Source organism: Peromyscus maniculatus, chromosome 6, assembly GCF_049852395.1.
Source record: "Peromyscus maniculatus bairdii isolate BWxNUB_F1_BW_parent chromosome 6, HU_Pman_BW_mat_3.1, whole genome shotgun sequence".
Lineage (NCBI taxonomy): Eukaryota > Metazoa > Chordata > Mammalia > Rodentia > Cricetidae > Peromyscus > Peromyscus maniculatus.
Window position 1 is genome coordinate 14,453,918 of NC_134857.1, and position 16,886 is coordinate 14,470,803.

General features: G+C 37.3%; 1 protein-coding gene across 11 annotated transcripts in view; it reads left to right on the plus strand.

Annotated features, from left to right (window-relative positions):
• Nucleotides 1–16,886, plus strand: part of Nlgn1 (neuroligin 1) — an 891,533-nt gene that overhangs the window by 195,228 nt on the left and 679,419 nt on the right. For 8 of the 11 annotated variants that reach the window (XM_076573980.1, XM_076573974.1, XM_076573973.1 and 5 more), the window contains one exon: nucleotides 3,359–4,170. In XM_076573980.1, coding sequence (XP_076430095.1) covers nucleotides 3,678–4,170 — 493 coding nt within the window. In that variant the 5' untranslated portion in view covers nucleotides 3,359–3,677. Of the gene's footprint in view, nucleotides 1–3,358; nucleotides 4,171–4,603; nucleotides 4,664–16,886 lie in introns of all 11 variants that reach the window. The other 3 variants (XM_016000879.3, XM_076573976.1, XM_076573975.1) reach the window with 1 other exon arrangement.

Below are 16,886 nucleotides of genomic sequence, written 5' to 3' on the forward strand. Positions count from 1 at the left end.
TTTCTGGCTTGCTGGTAACCTGTTTGTGATATATATCTGAAATGTTTCTATTAGCTGTGTGTTGCCTTGTCTCTAGCAAAGGGCTTTGCTCTGCAATTATTGAACAGCACAGAAGACATCACATGGGGTAGAAACAGGAAATACTGCATAGGAAATTTTAACAGTTTTACAGGGGATTTACTACAAAAAGACCAATTACAAAGCAATAGCTTATGTCATTTCCAACTTTGATGGCACATATTTGTGCATAAGACCTCTTTCAACCTGTTTATTCTTTTAACTGAATGATTACTATAACAGACATATGTACGCACACACATTGCCCTTTGGATCATGGGCACAGAAGAATGCATAACTCAAGAATAAAGCTATACATTAGCTTAGATTGTAAAAGCTGATTACATGGAAAATCCATGGCAAGTAAGGCTTGTCTTTGCATTGTTCTCTTAAAGGCAGGTTAAGCAAGCTGGCTGAGTACTTAGCAGGATATCAGGCTAAGTGGCCTCAAGAAGCATTAACTTGGCTGTGAATTACATCAAAAGTTCCATTCTCTTTGACTGTAAGAGATATTTTCAGTATTTAATGTAAAGTAAATTTGATTAAAAAATAGAATATCACACAAAATAAACTAGGCTTCCAGCAAGAATAAGATAAACTATTTAAAATTTGTTTCTATAAATTTGTTAGAGTAGTTACTAGACTCCATGTTTTAAAAGAAAACAAAATACAAAAAAAAAAACAACACTTTTGTAATTGAAGGTCGGATACTATAGGATCATGAGGAGTTTTATTTCCGTGTGTGTGTGTGTGTGTGTGTGTGTGTGTATGAAAGAGAGAGAGTGTGTGTACATGCAAGTGATATGTGTACACAATTTTAGTGAGAGTGCAAATCACCTGCATACACACACATGTGGAGGCTGGAAGTTGGTGTTTGGTGTCTTCCTCGGTTGCTCTCCACCTTATTTTTTGAGAGAGAATCTCTCACCAAACCTGGAGATGATCCAGTCAGCTAGTCTAGCTAGTCATTGAGCTCCAGGGACTCCTCTGTCCTTCTGCCCTACCCTTGGAATTCTAGCGTGTGCCACTATGCAAGTGTTGAGAGCACTGGGTCTCCAAACCTCATCCTAACGTGTGCACGGTGTGCACGTTACCTACTGTGCCGTCTCAGAGCCCCACAGTGAGTTTGCATAAGCAATTATACATTGGAGACAGTACAATAGACACGGTGAGGAGGATGACCTTAATAAGCAGAGACCCCAACCAACATATTTAACCTTTTGGAACCTCTAATTCCTGTGAGTTGAGCCCATTTTCATAGGATTGTACTGAATAATATGTAAATGCATTAAACCTAAGAGTCTGACATCTACTCCAGAAACATTAATAGATGGAAAATGTCAAAAAAAGTATCTTTTAAAAGCATATTACTTTTTAAAGATCTCACTAATATAAACAAGCTTTTTTAATTACCTGACTTAAAAGATTGTTATTTATAATAGTAATGTCTAGAAAATAATTTTGAATCAATACTACAATTTTCCATAGTTACACACATGTAACATATTTTGGTAACCACCAGAACAAAATTCAGGAAAATTACTATGCCATGAAGAATTCTGATCCAATATTCTATTAAAATGGCATATCAACAGGAACAAGGAGTCTGTTTTATCTTAACACAATTAAGGAAGTTAAAGACTTGTAAGTGCAAAGGGGAGTGTTATTTTTTTAATAACCAAACAAGAATCTTAGAATATTAATGAGATGTCTATCATGTGAAAGAGGATGTCTGGAAATCACTGTAACTGAAAACAACGCTGAGTAAAAAGGTTGACTAGGCCTTCCTAGGTCTCCCCATAGGGTCTCTACCTTAAGTGTTAAAACGATACCTTTTAACAGCAAAAGGCAAACAGGACTCAGCTCCACTGTGGCCCACCATGATACAGAGCTTGGATGGGCATAATAAGTTCTTTCTGACATGAGCTTGTGTAGCTAAATCTTCTGTTGATGCAGGAATTCTGGAACATGAGGAGGAAGGGTCTAAGCTTACATGACAGTTAACAGAGACTGGAATACTCTTGGAGAAAGACATTTAACTTCTTATTTCCTCTAGTCATGGATTGTTCAGTGCCCAAGGAGCATCAGCTCCAGAACCAAATCTCCTACTGGCCTATATAATTTTACAGTCTCCTTTCAAGTCACACAAAGTCAGGGCAGTATCACTGACAGACCAGCACTTCTTCAAGAATCTCCCCATAATATAACAGGATAGAAACATTTCTAACACAGATCAACACTATTATTTCCAAAGTAAGCACTTTAAAAGGTGGCTTATACAAAAAAGGAGCTGCATGTTCTTTGACAGTTGGTTCGAGATGCGCCTGCGGATTGCATTGCGCCACGTATTACAGCTTGTTCAGATGCATTTTCAATCGCACTGAATAAACAGCATGAGATGTTTGATGAGTGTTAATATGCAAGATGCCACAATTAGGTATGATTGTTCTTTTAAATTACTGTGCTCTTTTTTTTTGTATTCTTCCTTTGATCTCTCACAGACAGTGAGAACAAAATTTGTAATTTAAAGCATATTGACTTTGACTCAGAAATTCATTTACACATTGCAAATCTATTGTGAACTGAAACGTATAGTTAGATGGGAAAATATCTTTGGTCTGAAAAAAGGATGCCAGTTTTTTTCTCCTTTGCATGTGCTGTCTCAGTACTTTCCATGCTAAATTTTTGACCTTCTGTTTAAATAAGGTTCTGGAAATGATATATCCTGCAAACTTTTGAGAAATGGTGAGAAACCTGGACCCATGAGGAAGTAGGATCTAAATACATTTGTTTTGTGTTCATTATAAATATGGGTTTGTGTACTTCTTTTTATTTATTTTTCAATACATCCAATCATTCATTCCTACAAGGTGAGCCTTCATTATATACTAACACTTTTCACAAAAGGTTTTCTGCTCATGGGATTCTAATTCTGAGTAGGGTTGTGAATCAGTTTTCTAGTTCCTTGAAATTATTAAAGTGTCCATAACAAGGAAATTTTCACATATAACCTGAAATGCTGGGGGGAAACACTGTAGCATACAATGCTCCAAAAACTGTGCATTTGACAAAGTCTGTTTCTATGCAAGTACATGTGAAGTCAGCAGGCAAGTTGCTCAATAATCTAATAATCAATCATTTCACCTTTAGTCTTACATCAGACTATTATTTCCTTTTTGTAGTGTTCAACTAACCCAACTCTAGCCACTCTTAAAGTATTTCTATACCTTTTAAAACATCTAGTTATCAATCTGTCTGTTAACTTGTTCTTACTAATGATTTATTTTCATTTTTTCTCTAGGATATAGACCCACAGTTAACTGGATTTGATTTATACGAGGGAAATCTACAATCAATGGCCACTCTCACCACATTGCCACTATGGAAAGCAGAATGGTCAATAGGAGATGGTCTGATGCATAGTGATGACTAAAGATGCTGCTTCAATCTGTGTGAAGTCAATGGGAGCTACGTGCTGTATGAGGAACACTCTGAGCTTTCCTTAACAAGCTAACATTTGAGAAGCTGGAGGTGCATCCTACCACCATTTCATCTTTCTTAAGTGGATACAAATATATTCGCCTCACTGTATCAGATAATTAGACAACTAATGTGGGACCATGGCACTTCCCAGATGCATGTGGCCAAATTATGTTTGGAGAGCCATGATGGCATGTGTGGTACACAGGGGACTGGGTGCCCCATTGACTCTCTGTTTGTTGGGATGTTTGCTACAGACTGTCCACGTACTCTCTCAGAAACTGGATGATGTAGACCCATTGGTTACTACTAACTTTGGTAAAATAAGAGGGATTAAGAAAGAACTCAATAATGAAATCTTGGGGCCTGTTATTCAGTTTCTTGGGGTTCCATATGCTGCTCCACCAACAGGTGAACATCGTTTTCAGCCTCCAGAACCACCGTCTCCATGGTCTGATGTCCGGAATGCCACTCAGTTTGCTCCTGTATGTCCCCAGAACATCATTGATGGCAGATTGCCTGAAGTCATGCTTCCTGTGTGGTTCACTAATAACTTGGATGTGGTTTCATCATATGTTCAAGACCAGAGTGAAGACTGCCTGTACTTAAACATCTATGTTCCAACTGAAGATGGTGAGTTAATTGCAGAAACACAGGGAGATATGTTTATTTTTCTCTTCTAAGTTTGAATAATATTAGTTCACGTGTACTGGTAGTGTGCATGGCTTTTCCTGTTGGCATGTAGACATATTTTACATGCTTGCATGCTGCTCTTTTTGTTTTTTGTGTGTCAGTGGATCTGTTCTTATTTTTTCACTGTGCCTACTCATTTTCTTTCCTCCACAGCACGTATATTTAGGTAGAAATGGGCTCCTAACTTCCATTTCCTACCAAATGACTTCTGAGAAGATGCATCAGCGTTTCCTCATTGCATGTGCAGGCTCAACGAATTGGGGCTCTTTCGCACTCAGTAAAAACAGGAGTGCACTAAATTAGTGGTGTTGCATGTTCCGGCGGTCTGTGATGGAGCGCCATGTTATTTTCTAGTCTTCTATTCATTTTTCAGTAAAAAGAATATCCAAGGAATGTGCCAGAAAACCCGGCAAGAAAATATGTAGAAAAGGAGGTATGTATAAAAGTGAAAATGAAAACGATGTGAAAGTTTACAGAGGAAGAACCAGATACTCTCCTAAAGGATGCCTTGCTGATGATGGGGAGTATTAGGTGATGGATCAGGAGAGCGCAAGCTGAGCAGACAATACTGGGAAAACTCATTGCTGGCACCTGTGTCCACCTATGGGCCATGCCTTAAGAATGTAATTTCTGCCACATTTTGCTTATAAAGAAAAAAGATACCCCACTCTTATGCTGCTTAGGGAACCCAAACAGCACTGCCTTAACCGCTGGTCAGCTTTAGTCTCTGAACTCTACCTGATGTGCACACAAGTACAGATGTGTGTCCCTCTTCAAAATGATTAGTTCAGCTGAAACCTTTGTTTTATGTTTTATGTCTTAGATCCTCCTGAACACCTTATGGACTTTCTGATCATAAGGGTAAATTGGCTACAGCTTTGGGGCAGTTATCATTATTAGGTAATAGTGGTATTTTTTCCTAAGAGTTGTTTTTATTTTCAGTTACTCTTCTAAAAGAAAATGAGATATTTTATTCTTTATGAGAAATATTTACAGTCTTAAAATGTCTTTAACATTTATATATTTATGTTAAACAATTTAAAACATGGGAAGGACGTGATTCAGAAGCTACAATTAAATCAACCTTCAAATCATCCTCTAGCCAGATTGAGCAAATGTAGACACTGACAGCTGCAGCTTGCATCTGAATGCAGCATGGCCACACTCCGTTTTTATATAACATTCAGTAAATCACTCACAGAAGTGTATGATTTTCTACGGCAGTAAATTTTCTAAGTGTTATTTTGACCTTATTCATAACTTGGTAGACTTTTCAGTCTTCCTACAGAAGTCATATTAATATTCCAGTGCTGCACATTCCATCTCTCTTTGCACTTGTAATCTGTCGGGAACAGGTCAGATTTCATTATGGCATCTTTGTGGGGGAGGGAGTGTCCAAATGCTCTGTTTTATGAGACTGGATTATACAGGAGAGACTTAGAGTAAGAAAATTATCAACTGTCCATCAGAAGTATTTGAATTAAGTTGACTATTATTATTTCTCTTATTTGTTGGATAAAATAGAGTTGAAACTTTACTTTTAAAAATTTCAGGCCATAGTTTGGGTCAAATGCATAGTATGCTTAAGAAGACATGTGGCAGAAATAGTGTTTTAAAACAACTAAAGAAAATGCTTTTTGTTTTTTTTTTAATTTGCAAAAGAGAATACCAGCAGTGATTTACATGCCGTCAACTAATGTATAATGCTGCAGAGGTTATTATTATGCGGCCTATCAAGCATGTGTAATTAGCTAAGTGACTTTCGCCTCCTATCTCAAAGTTGTTGATTCACAAAGTCATAAATAAAGATGCTGTTCAAGAATAATGCATAAATAAAGCATAATGCATACAAAAATGTGATTAATAAAAAAAGATAAGGTCACCAAAAGGTGAGAAAGATAGTAAGCAAGGAAATGATCTCTCTTCCCATAGAATGTCATCAAGAAAAAAGACACAATAGAACTTACTTTTTTTTATTTCTGGGCCTGTTGGTTCTACATTCTTCATAAGAGAGTTGGCAAAGTGTTGTGTAGGCTGGGCTGTTTACTTTGGCAACCTTTGAGCTAATTTATAATTAGATTGGGACAATGTCTACAGATGCCCACTGACTGTGTGGTGCAGAGTCAACTATTGTGCTTTTATGCAGTGCTAATTAGCCACTATTTAAAAATCCTCTCGTTTAAGAACTTAACATATCTTATTGTAATTAGAGAAGGCCTGCTCCCTTTTAGTTGATTGTTTATTATCCTAAGTCTGAATAACTAATAATTTAAGTGGAATAGTCTATTCAACTAGTATTTTATAAAAATAAAAACTAACATTTACATTTGGCTATTGAATGATGTAGTAGAAAATGTCCCTAAACTTTTAATTTTATATTTATTCTCTAAAATAAAAGGTTTTTAGTGAATTCAAGAAAGCCATGAAGCTACACACAGTGACAAGCACATTGCATCCCAGCTTTGGGAGGTAGAGCAGAAGGATGTAGATTTCAAAGCCAGCTATGGCTACATGGTGAGTTAGAGATTATCCTGCTTTTTAGGTTCCTTGCTTCAAGAAGCTACAAAAAATAGGTAAAGAAGAAATAATGAAGGAAAGAGAAAGAGAAGAAAACATTATCCTGTTTCAAGAAATTATTATCAGTTTCATAACCATTTATGCATACATTAAGTCTATACTACACATGGACTATAAGTTCCTAAGCAGCTTAGTTCTAGAGGCTCTGAAACAGAGGTTCAGAAACTGAGATAAGGGTTGTGTTTTGCTTGGTCCAGATGCTAATTTTTGGCTTGTCATTATTTATCTCTTTCCTTTTTAATGTGTGAAGCCACTTGCAGAAGCAGATGTTCCCACCAAGCCCACTGCAGTCGGGGCTTACTGTGTTCACCCAGAATTATTTCTTAATTGCCAATTATAAACATGTAGCAATCAAGTGAGTGAGTAATAAATGAGGCAGATGAGGAATTCTCTTCTCAGATAGTTTACATTCATATGATTTTGTAAAGAACAACACATTTTCTGTTCTTTGATCTGTACAAAAGGAAGAAAATTTCCTCCCTCCAGGAGATGCCACATTATATTTTTTAAAATATCTTTTATAATACTTTCCTCTGTATTTGAAGTTAGAAAACTCATTTGAAAAGATTACATCAAACAACTAACTTTTGTTTTAAAACAGGTCCCAGGTGCACATTTTAATCTATCTTTTTATAGTTGCCATGATAGTTTTAGCCATGTGTTAATTGCCTTCTAGATAATCTTCAGGGTTCTGTCCATTTAAAAACTGAAAAGAAAAAGGGTTAAAATGATACGCTGTTGCTGAACACTTAGACAGATAAGTAACATAGAAGCCGGGCTTTGCATGTGGAGAGGATCAGGTGTTTTCATTGTTTACCTATCTCATAATTGCAACACGTTTATGAGAAAATTACACTACCAAAATCTAGAAAAGCTTCAACAACATGTTATTTTCCCCCAATTTCCATTGGTAGTAAAGGAGAAGCAGATATGGCCAGAGCTCTTGCCCCTAGAGATTCCTAGACAGAGTCCTGTTGTGTTAAATTACTCCATCGAGGAGCGATGGTTCAGTCAGTAAAGAAACGCAAGCACAAGGACCTGAGTCAGGCGTGGTGAACCATGTCTAGAACCTGTACTGGAAAGACAGACAAAGAGAAATCTGTTGAACTCATTGGCCATTGAGTACAGCCTGTCTTTGAACTCTAGGTTCTATGGGAGAGATCCTGCCTCAAAACAAAGCAAAACAAAACAAAACAACACACACACACAAAAAAACATAGTGTGAGATGGTTGAGGAAGATACTTGATGTTGACTTCTGGCCACTGTACACATACTCACACACACATGCACACATATGTGCACACATGCACACACACCACACAATAAATAAGCTGACCCTTCCAGATGATCCTATAACAGTCACAGAGCCAGCCATCTGCTTTTGCTTTTCTTCTTTCCCTTTCTCTTCTTTTTCTTTCATGTTTTTATTTTTTGCATATTCAAACATATCCCCAAATTTTTAAATTCTATCCATTCAGAATATTTTTGACAAATTCATATCTTATCTCAACTGAATTTGATCAAGCCAGTATAAACAACTTATTTCCAAAAGTATTTACACAGTCCACTTTAATAACATGTTTTTGTTGTTGCTTATTTTCTAGAGATTTTTTTAATTATTAAATTTTTGCACTTTTGTACATGTACCACTACGTATTTTGATCTCTCTCCCATTTCCCTTTCCCAACTACCTTCCGCTACTATCAATATTCCATTCATCCTATATTATGCTGTCATCTGTTTACTAGTTTCAGTTTGTTTGCTCTCTCACAGAGTTTAATGTGTTTTAACAGCATGCAGGATTTTTACCGCCCAGACTATGGGATATTCCCCTAGAAAGCTATCAAGGAGTGGTTTTTTGTTGTTGTTGTTGTTGTTTTGGTTCGTTCGTTCATTTGTTGTTGTTTTTTTAATTCTTCTTTTATACATTATATCCCAACTGCAGTCCCTCCCAGTACCTCCCCTCCCTCCCCTCTCCCCCAGATACACTCCTCCATCCCCCAACAAAAAAGGCAGCCATACCAGGGATATCAACTGAACACGGCACAACAAGTTATAATAAGACTAGGTACAAATCTTCATACCACGGGTGGATGAGGCAAGGAGCAGTTTTAACTCCCTTCAGTTTCCCTGTTTTCTCTAGGTTTCTGCCTTGTGAGACAAGCTAACAAAGAGTAAGGTGGTCAAGTATTAGAAAGTAAACACAAGAAGGATAAGGGAGCAGACAAACCAACAAACAAACTGATTAGCTCCGGGTTCTGTGGTTAGTTAGCAGCCTTGCATTCTTCCAGAAAGTTCGCTGTTATTTGCATAGCTCTTGGGAGATGAATGCCAAATTTTCATTTTTCTAGTTGTGAGATTTTTGTGAACCTACTTTTTCATTCCCCCCCTTTTTTTAATTACATAGACATCTCTATAGATGACTCTGTTGTATTTCCTTACTGCTTAAGCATGTTTCTTATTTTCAAAACTATTTGACTTGCTGTACTTAATAGTGTTCAAAACAGAGACAGGCAGATAGATCTCTGTGAATTCGAGGCCAACCTGGGCTACAGAGTGAGTTCCAAGACAGGCTCCAAAGCTACACAGAGAAACCCTGTCTTGAAGATCACAAACAAAAAATAGTGTTCAATTGAGGTCATCTAGCATTCATTCACAATCTTTCCAGCAGTTTTAGAATTTATTTGGTTGGTTGTTTAGCATAGGGATTCAATTGACACTTATCACCAGTGATGCCTTCAGGGTTTTAATAAGGGATTATATTCCAGAATCATATTCCGTCTAACTCCACATTTCTAAATCCTTCATTCATTTAACAAATACGTATTGATTGCTGGTTGTGTAGGAATTATTATCCTAGGCTCCATAAAATCATTATTAGACAGAAAAACAGTTTCTGCTTCTGAGACTATTTGGAAGCAAGTAATGAAAATTTCTAATTTAACTTAAAAGGAGTTAAGGGGAAAACAAATAAACAGAGTAATGAGGAAAAGATCCGTGGATGTGTAGTATGAAAGTAGTTTGACAAAGATGCTCCATTGTCTTTATTTGACCTAAAGCTAGGGATCTATTTGTGTATTTCCCAAACAATTAGGAGTATACATATGAGAGAAAGGGTAATAGAGAAAAGTATTAAGATTCAGCAAGTTTAGAATGAATTTTTAAAAGACCCATAGTTGACATGGGGCTTGGTAAGAGAGCACATAGATATAGAGAGATCAAACAACTGTAGTCCACCAGGACCTGAGTGCCACCGAGGCTCAGGACAGGGGAAGAACAATGGAAATTCTAGTTTCTTTGTGTTTTGATGATCATATTTCTTGGTCAGTGTCTCATAGGTTGTGAGCAATTCCTGATCTTAAATCATAGAATAATATATTTGGCATCAATTAAGATGGAAAGGGAATAATATAGAATGGTTTGAGGCACAGCATAGTAGAAAGATACTGTTTGGTTTTGGCCATGATAAATTAGAGGTATCTATTACTCACTCAAATGCAGACATCAAGGAACCAGTATTCTGAACCAACAGCATGAATCATGCTTAGAAATGAGGTTTATGCTGGGGTATTTTAGAGGCTTTTGATCCATAGTTGCTGGATCCACTGTTTTTTGGGCTTTGGTGAGATGGAACATTATAGAGATGTGTGATGGAGGAAACCTGCACACCCGAGGTGGCTGAGAAACAATGCCCCTATTCCCTGCACGAGTATGCTCCTCCTTCTACCAGGCTCCATCTCCTAAAATGAGTACATGCTTACAGTACTACAGGTTGATGAGCAAGCCTTTTACAGATGGGTTCAGGAAACAGTTAAGACACAGACCATAAGAAGAGGTGGGTCAAGATTGTGTTGCTGTTGCTAACCTGCAAGCTAAGAAACGTATGAGCATGGACACAGCCATCAGCTCCACAAATGAGTGTCTGTGGAGTCATGTTATCTTACACTGAACACCAGACTAAGAGAGTGGGAGGAAGATTCGAGTGCTTGAGAGTATATGATTGTCTTAATGAGCTTTGAAAACAGTTATTTTTGTAACTCTAGATTAAAATTGATGAATAAAGGAATATTTGGTTATAGAAAAAACACTTGAATATAAAGAAAAGACTAAGTAAAATATATGGGAAAGATGTTAGAATTTCTAAAATAATATTATGTGAAAAAAGGATATAGAACTGCCCTTGGGAGGGTTGCATTAAAACAATATGATATTTAAATCAACACAATGCAGGGGCGAGCACATGAATATGAGTGCATGGGTAACAGTGAGGATTCTCTTTGGATGTTTTTGTTGTAATGGAGGTGTGATGGCAAGGGAAATGCAGGTAGAATAACATTGGCACACTCTTCCCATATCCTAGGCTCTGGGTCTTACTCACGTATTAAATATCACCACAATCTTGTGGCATTTTTAGTCTTCATTTTAAAGATGTCCCAGTGAAGGACAGAAGAGGCCTAGTATCTTGCCCAGAGATTCATAAGTTTTTACAAACAACTACCCATGAGTACCTGAGTACCTTCAAAATGAAGGTTATCAAAGCAACAAAAACAGACCTATGACAATAGCCCAGTCCTTTGCTGTGGGGATTCTGGATCAAATAGAAAATGAAATTGGTGACCAATTTGTTAGTATTGAACTACCCAATGTCAAAACAATTAATTAAAACCTCTTTAGCCGGGCGGTGGTGGCGCACGCCTTTAATCCCAGCACTCGGGAGGCAGAGCCAGGTGGATCTTTGTGAGTTCGAGGCCAGCCTGGGCTACCAAGTGAGTTCCAGGAAAGGCGCAAAGCTACACAGAGAAACCCTGTCTCGGGAAAAAAAAAAAAAAAAAAAAAAAAAAAAAAACTCTTTGAAGTTTAATGGAAAACCACAGCGAGCCATAGATTTGACTCCACATTTGAGTCAGTAGCTATGGACAGACGCAGATAAACTTCCTGAAAGCTGAAAGGCTCAGATGGAACTCTGATGTTAAGTCTCCAGGGAACAACATCAATTGTCCCACTATTTACTGACAGGCATGACAGGTTTCCTGAAGCAGGTGATTAAAAGGCTATCTTTGGTGTCTACATCACTTTTTTGGGAGAAGAAATGCTCTTTATTTTTATAGAATCTGGGCTTGAAATTCAAACTTTTGAGACTTATATCACCAACAAAAAGAATTATGCTCCAAAATAAATCCTTTGTAGATACTGCTTACCACCCCTCTCTGTTTTCAGAGACAGTTCCGTGAGCCTCACCACTATGAACACACTTGCTTTAATTTACATCTGGAATCCACCCCTGTTGATTTAGCTTTTCCCTTGTGTTCATTATTCACGTTCTTCCTTCATGAAGTGGTAAACGCTGAACAAATGGAGGACAAGACTAACTTCAAAAGCACTGATGATCAGCACCACACACACCCATTCCAGGCTCGATAAACTTCAGCTCTAAACTAGAAGAGAAGCAAGGTTTCTTCTTTTCTTTCTTTTTTATTCTATTTTTCATATAATATATTTTGACAATATTTTCCCTCCCTCTCCAACGTCTCCCAGATCTTCCTCCCTTCCCTACCCATCCAGCTTCATATTCTTTTTCTCTCAAAACAAAATGAAAGTAACACAAAAAAGCCAAGATGATAAAAAACCCAAAGCAAAACAAATATGTGTGTTTCTTTTCTTTTGTTATTCCTTTCTTAGTTTCTGTTTTATTAGTCTAATTTGTTCTTTGAGTATTTTATGTGTACAGTTCATTGTGTTGGCTTTCACTCTGGCCCTCTCTATCTCCCCCCCAGCACTGTCATTCCACTCATCCCAAGAAGTCCCTTTCTCACATTCATGTCATTTTGTTTTGTTTTTTGACTCTCTTGTTTTAACCGGGACAATCTGTGCAATCATGAGTCGAAAGCTATCTGTTGGGTTCACAGTTGACACACAGTTAAAATTAACTATAGCCCCTCCCCCAGAATACTGTGATGGCTGAGTTCAGCAGGGATGAATAGGGCTCTGTGGATAACTCCCCTGTCTGTGACTGGCTTTGATGAAGTCTCGAGAATGTCCAGAGTAGCAACTGCTCCAGCATGATTTCTAAACAGAATTTTTTTATCATTTAATTTAAATTTACGTATTTATTTTTAGGTATATGTATACACATAGATAGAGGTTCCTGTGTGTGCATGTGTGTGCCTCTGTGCTTTTTTTTTTGTGTGTGTGTGTATGTGTGTGTGTGTGTGTGTGTGTGCATGTGTGTGCCTCTATGGTTTTGTGTGTGTGTGTGTGTATGTGTGTGTGTGAGCTCATAGGCATACACCCATCTGTCCGTATGTGTTGAGGTCAAAAGTAATTTCTAGTGTTCTTTTGTATTCCACCATCTATCATTTTTTTTTTTTTGAGACAACATTCTTCACTGGCCTAAAGCTTACCAAGTAGACTCTGCTGATTGTTCTATGAGCCCCAGAAATACTCCTGTGTTTACCTCCCCAGCATTGGTATTACAAGTTACTGCTACCATGTCTGTCCAATTTGTAAGAGTTGTGGGGATCTAACTCAGGTACTCATACTAGCATATCAAGTGCAACATCAACTGATTTATCTTATTATTCTTCAGTTGTTTGTTTTAATTGACATATAAAACATAAAATTTATAGATATTAGTGGAACAACACTTTTTGTTATGGCCTATATATTCATTATGTCATGTTATATGTGTGTATTTGTATACTTCATCAATCATTAATCATTTATGTTGAAAACAATCATATGCTGTTCTTCTATTCTTTTGAAATAGACAGCATGTAATCGTTGCCAGGAGCTACCATATTTGACAGCATGCAGAGCTTCTCGTCCCTCTCTATCTATAACTTGGGGCCTTTTGTCAACCTTTCACTATTTCTCTTTCCCTTCTTCCTCCCATTCTCAGGACCCATCGTACTCTCACTTTCTTTGAAGGCAGCCCTTTCAGGCCATCCATGTTGGTCCTTCTGTGCAGCTATTATTTTCACATAGCCCTGCACAGTTGGACACAGTTCTTTATGTAGAGGCTGTAGAGGCATACACCTTCTTCTTTCCAATACTGGTGGCCAATGGTGGTCTTCAGCGTCTCTTCGGGTGCGAAGACATTAAACCAACCTCTCTCTGTCATCATGAGACTTGTCACTCTTTTCATATGATCTTTATATAAGGCTTCCAAGCAATAGATTTAGGGTTAACATGAATCTACAATGGCTTCATCTCATGTATATTTGTATAACCCATCACCGCATGGCTTGGCCTGGTTGACATAATTGAGTACTATAACCTGGAGGTTACAAGTCTGAGGTCACTAAGTCAGCAGAAGTAGTGTCTTCTGAGATCTAGGATCCTCTCCTTGAAGTGTAGATGGCCATTTTCCATATCTCCTCACATGGTATTCTCTCTGTAACTAGGTCTGTGTTCAAATTCTTTTTTAATGATTTGTTTTTGTTATATGTGCATGAATGCTTGCCTTCATGTTTGTATACATACCAATAATTTGTTCCTGGTGCCTACAGAGATAAGAAGAGGGTATGAAATCCTCTGTAACTAAAGCTGTAGATGATTGTAAGCTGCTCAGTGTGTTCTGGGAACTATACCTGCCTCTTCTGCAAAATCAGCAAGTGCTCTTAACTTCTAAACCATCTCTTACACTCAAATTGCTCTTTCTTAATAAGAACATTAGTTACACTGGACTGGAAAATAAGCTTATGACCTCATCTTGACTAGTTAAACCTGTCACTACCCTCTTTTTAGAAAGATTACCTTGTAAGTGCCTGGGTGGGAATTTAATCTCTATTCTTTGACAGTTTATCATATGAAAGTTGTGATTGGAATTTCCAGGTGGCTTAAATTCTATTATTTAATATTTTGGGCTATTTCATATATGAGAAATGTATTTGCATCATTTCTAGCCCTACTTCTCACCCCAACTCCTCCTTTGCCCCTAAAACTCCCCCTTGAATTCATGACCTCTTTCATAATTATTATATATGTGCATATAAATATGTACATATGTAGTATGTACATATAACCTACTGTGTCCATTTAGTGTTTTTCATGTATCCATGTGTTTAGGATTCACTACTTAGGATTAGATAATCTATCCAGGGGATCATCCCTTGTAGAAAACTAATTGCCCCCACCCAGCATTAAGTAATTAATTGCCTATAGCTCTTTCTAGGGGTAAGGCCTTGTGAAATTTCCCTTGTCTATGTCAGCATGTCAACTGGGGAAATTATTGTACAAGTCTTGCTTAGGAGGCCATATTGTTGAGGCTTCTTAGTTGCTGCATCTGGGTGGCTTGCATTCTTTGGAAACATCCAGGACACTCTGTTTTTTATAACCTGGCAGCCCTGTAATAATTTAAAATCTTACCATCACTGTGCTTACTATATAAGTAATGAAAAATATGACCAGTATTAAATGACTTGGTAAAGTCATATGACTATGACTATAAGTATAGGAAGGAAGGCTCCTGTGGAAATCAAAATTTATATTTTCTTTAATATTTTAAGCTATCTTTTTTATCATGATAGGGTACTGTGTAGTACTCCATAGACTTTTAAATAATTAAGTATTTGACTTTGTGTGTCAATATGATTCTGGTTTCCTTTTTATTTCTTGAATTGTAAATATTTCACTCAGATAGTTGCTTATGTGCAAACATACTTTTAATAAAAATTGAAATCTTGTAAATGTAAAAATGTAGTGATATTAATTTTTATTTCTGCTCCATTCATCACAGTTGGACAATTAGAAAAAGTTCTTTGAAAGTGTTTTTTTAATTTAAGAACTATTTCTTTGTTTACTCTAATCTTCCTCATGTAGCTTGTGAGTAATGATAGTGTGGGAGAAATCTAATTATAGGCAATAATTTTCATTAAAGCATGTAGAACGCTACAAAAATCAGATTGAAACAATAATTAAAAGAAATACCAACAGAAAGGTCTGGGGTCATTCAAACAATCATTGCAGTTTTCAGAAGCAGAATTGTGATTATCCAACAGTGACCATAATTGGCTGCACCTCCGTCCAGGAATGAAAGAGGAGCCCAGCCTTTAGTGTCTTTCCTTTAGACAGAGCTCTTCAAGTTGACATGCCAAAAATGAAGTGTCACATCTCCTATGCTCAAGACAATGCTGAAGACAGGTTCCCCTCTCTTCTCTTACAAAAGAGCCCTATCCTCCCTTCTCAAGATTTTAGGGTACTCTCTTATAAGGCTCTCCCAGAGCACCTATGTCCCTGTGGGGTCTGTGAAGTAGCACACCAGAATCAAGCTATAATCTCTCTCTCAAAGCTCAGCTCCTCTCAGCACCTCCATGACTCACCTTCTTTCCCAGCAAGGTGAAGGTGAAGCTGCAGATCGCAGGTGCAGATCTAAGCCTTCCTTGAGAAGAATTCATGCACTGAGTGACACCTTAAATTACGAGCTTTCCAGAACCTGGGGCTTCTGAACTGTCCCACCAGAGGCAGCCATGTGCCAGCCTGTTTCTTTCTTGATCTACCCCTGAGTCCCCACCATCAAAGGCACCCACATTCAGCCACACTTTGAAAATGTCAGGCCATTAGCAAGCATCTCTTCACATGAACATACATTTTCCTACAATGACAAAGTGTCTTTTTTTTCTTTTGTTTTCACAGATCACTAGAGTAGATTATGTGATTTCAAAAGTATGCAAGTCATTTATTTAGGAATTTGACTTCTCTCAATGAAAACTAAAATACCTGTAAATTTGGATTCTGGTTTTTAAAAATATAATACTGTTTGTTAACTGGATCTGGAAATATAGGGATAAGATTCTTATTTTGTTTTATTTTGTGGATCTGATCTTTCTGTGGTTTAGCAAAGAATATTCTAAAAGGGAAATAAAAAATATAAGACCTTGTAGGATATTTGCTGGGGTCTCAGGTTATCATTCATTGGAGATTTTTTGTAAATTTACTTTTTAATTTAATTTATTCATACAATATATTTGATCATATACTTTCCCCTCCCCTAACTCTGCTCAGCCTCTTTCTCCATTGGAAAAAAAAACTGATTTTCCTTTCCTAGCAAGTATATTGCAAATAGTTTCATGACAAGGGA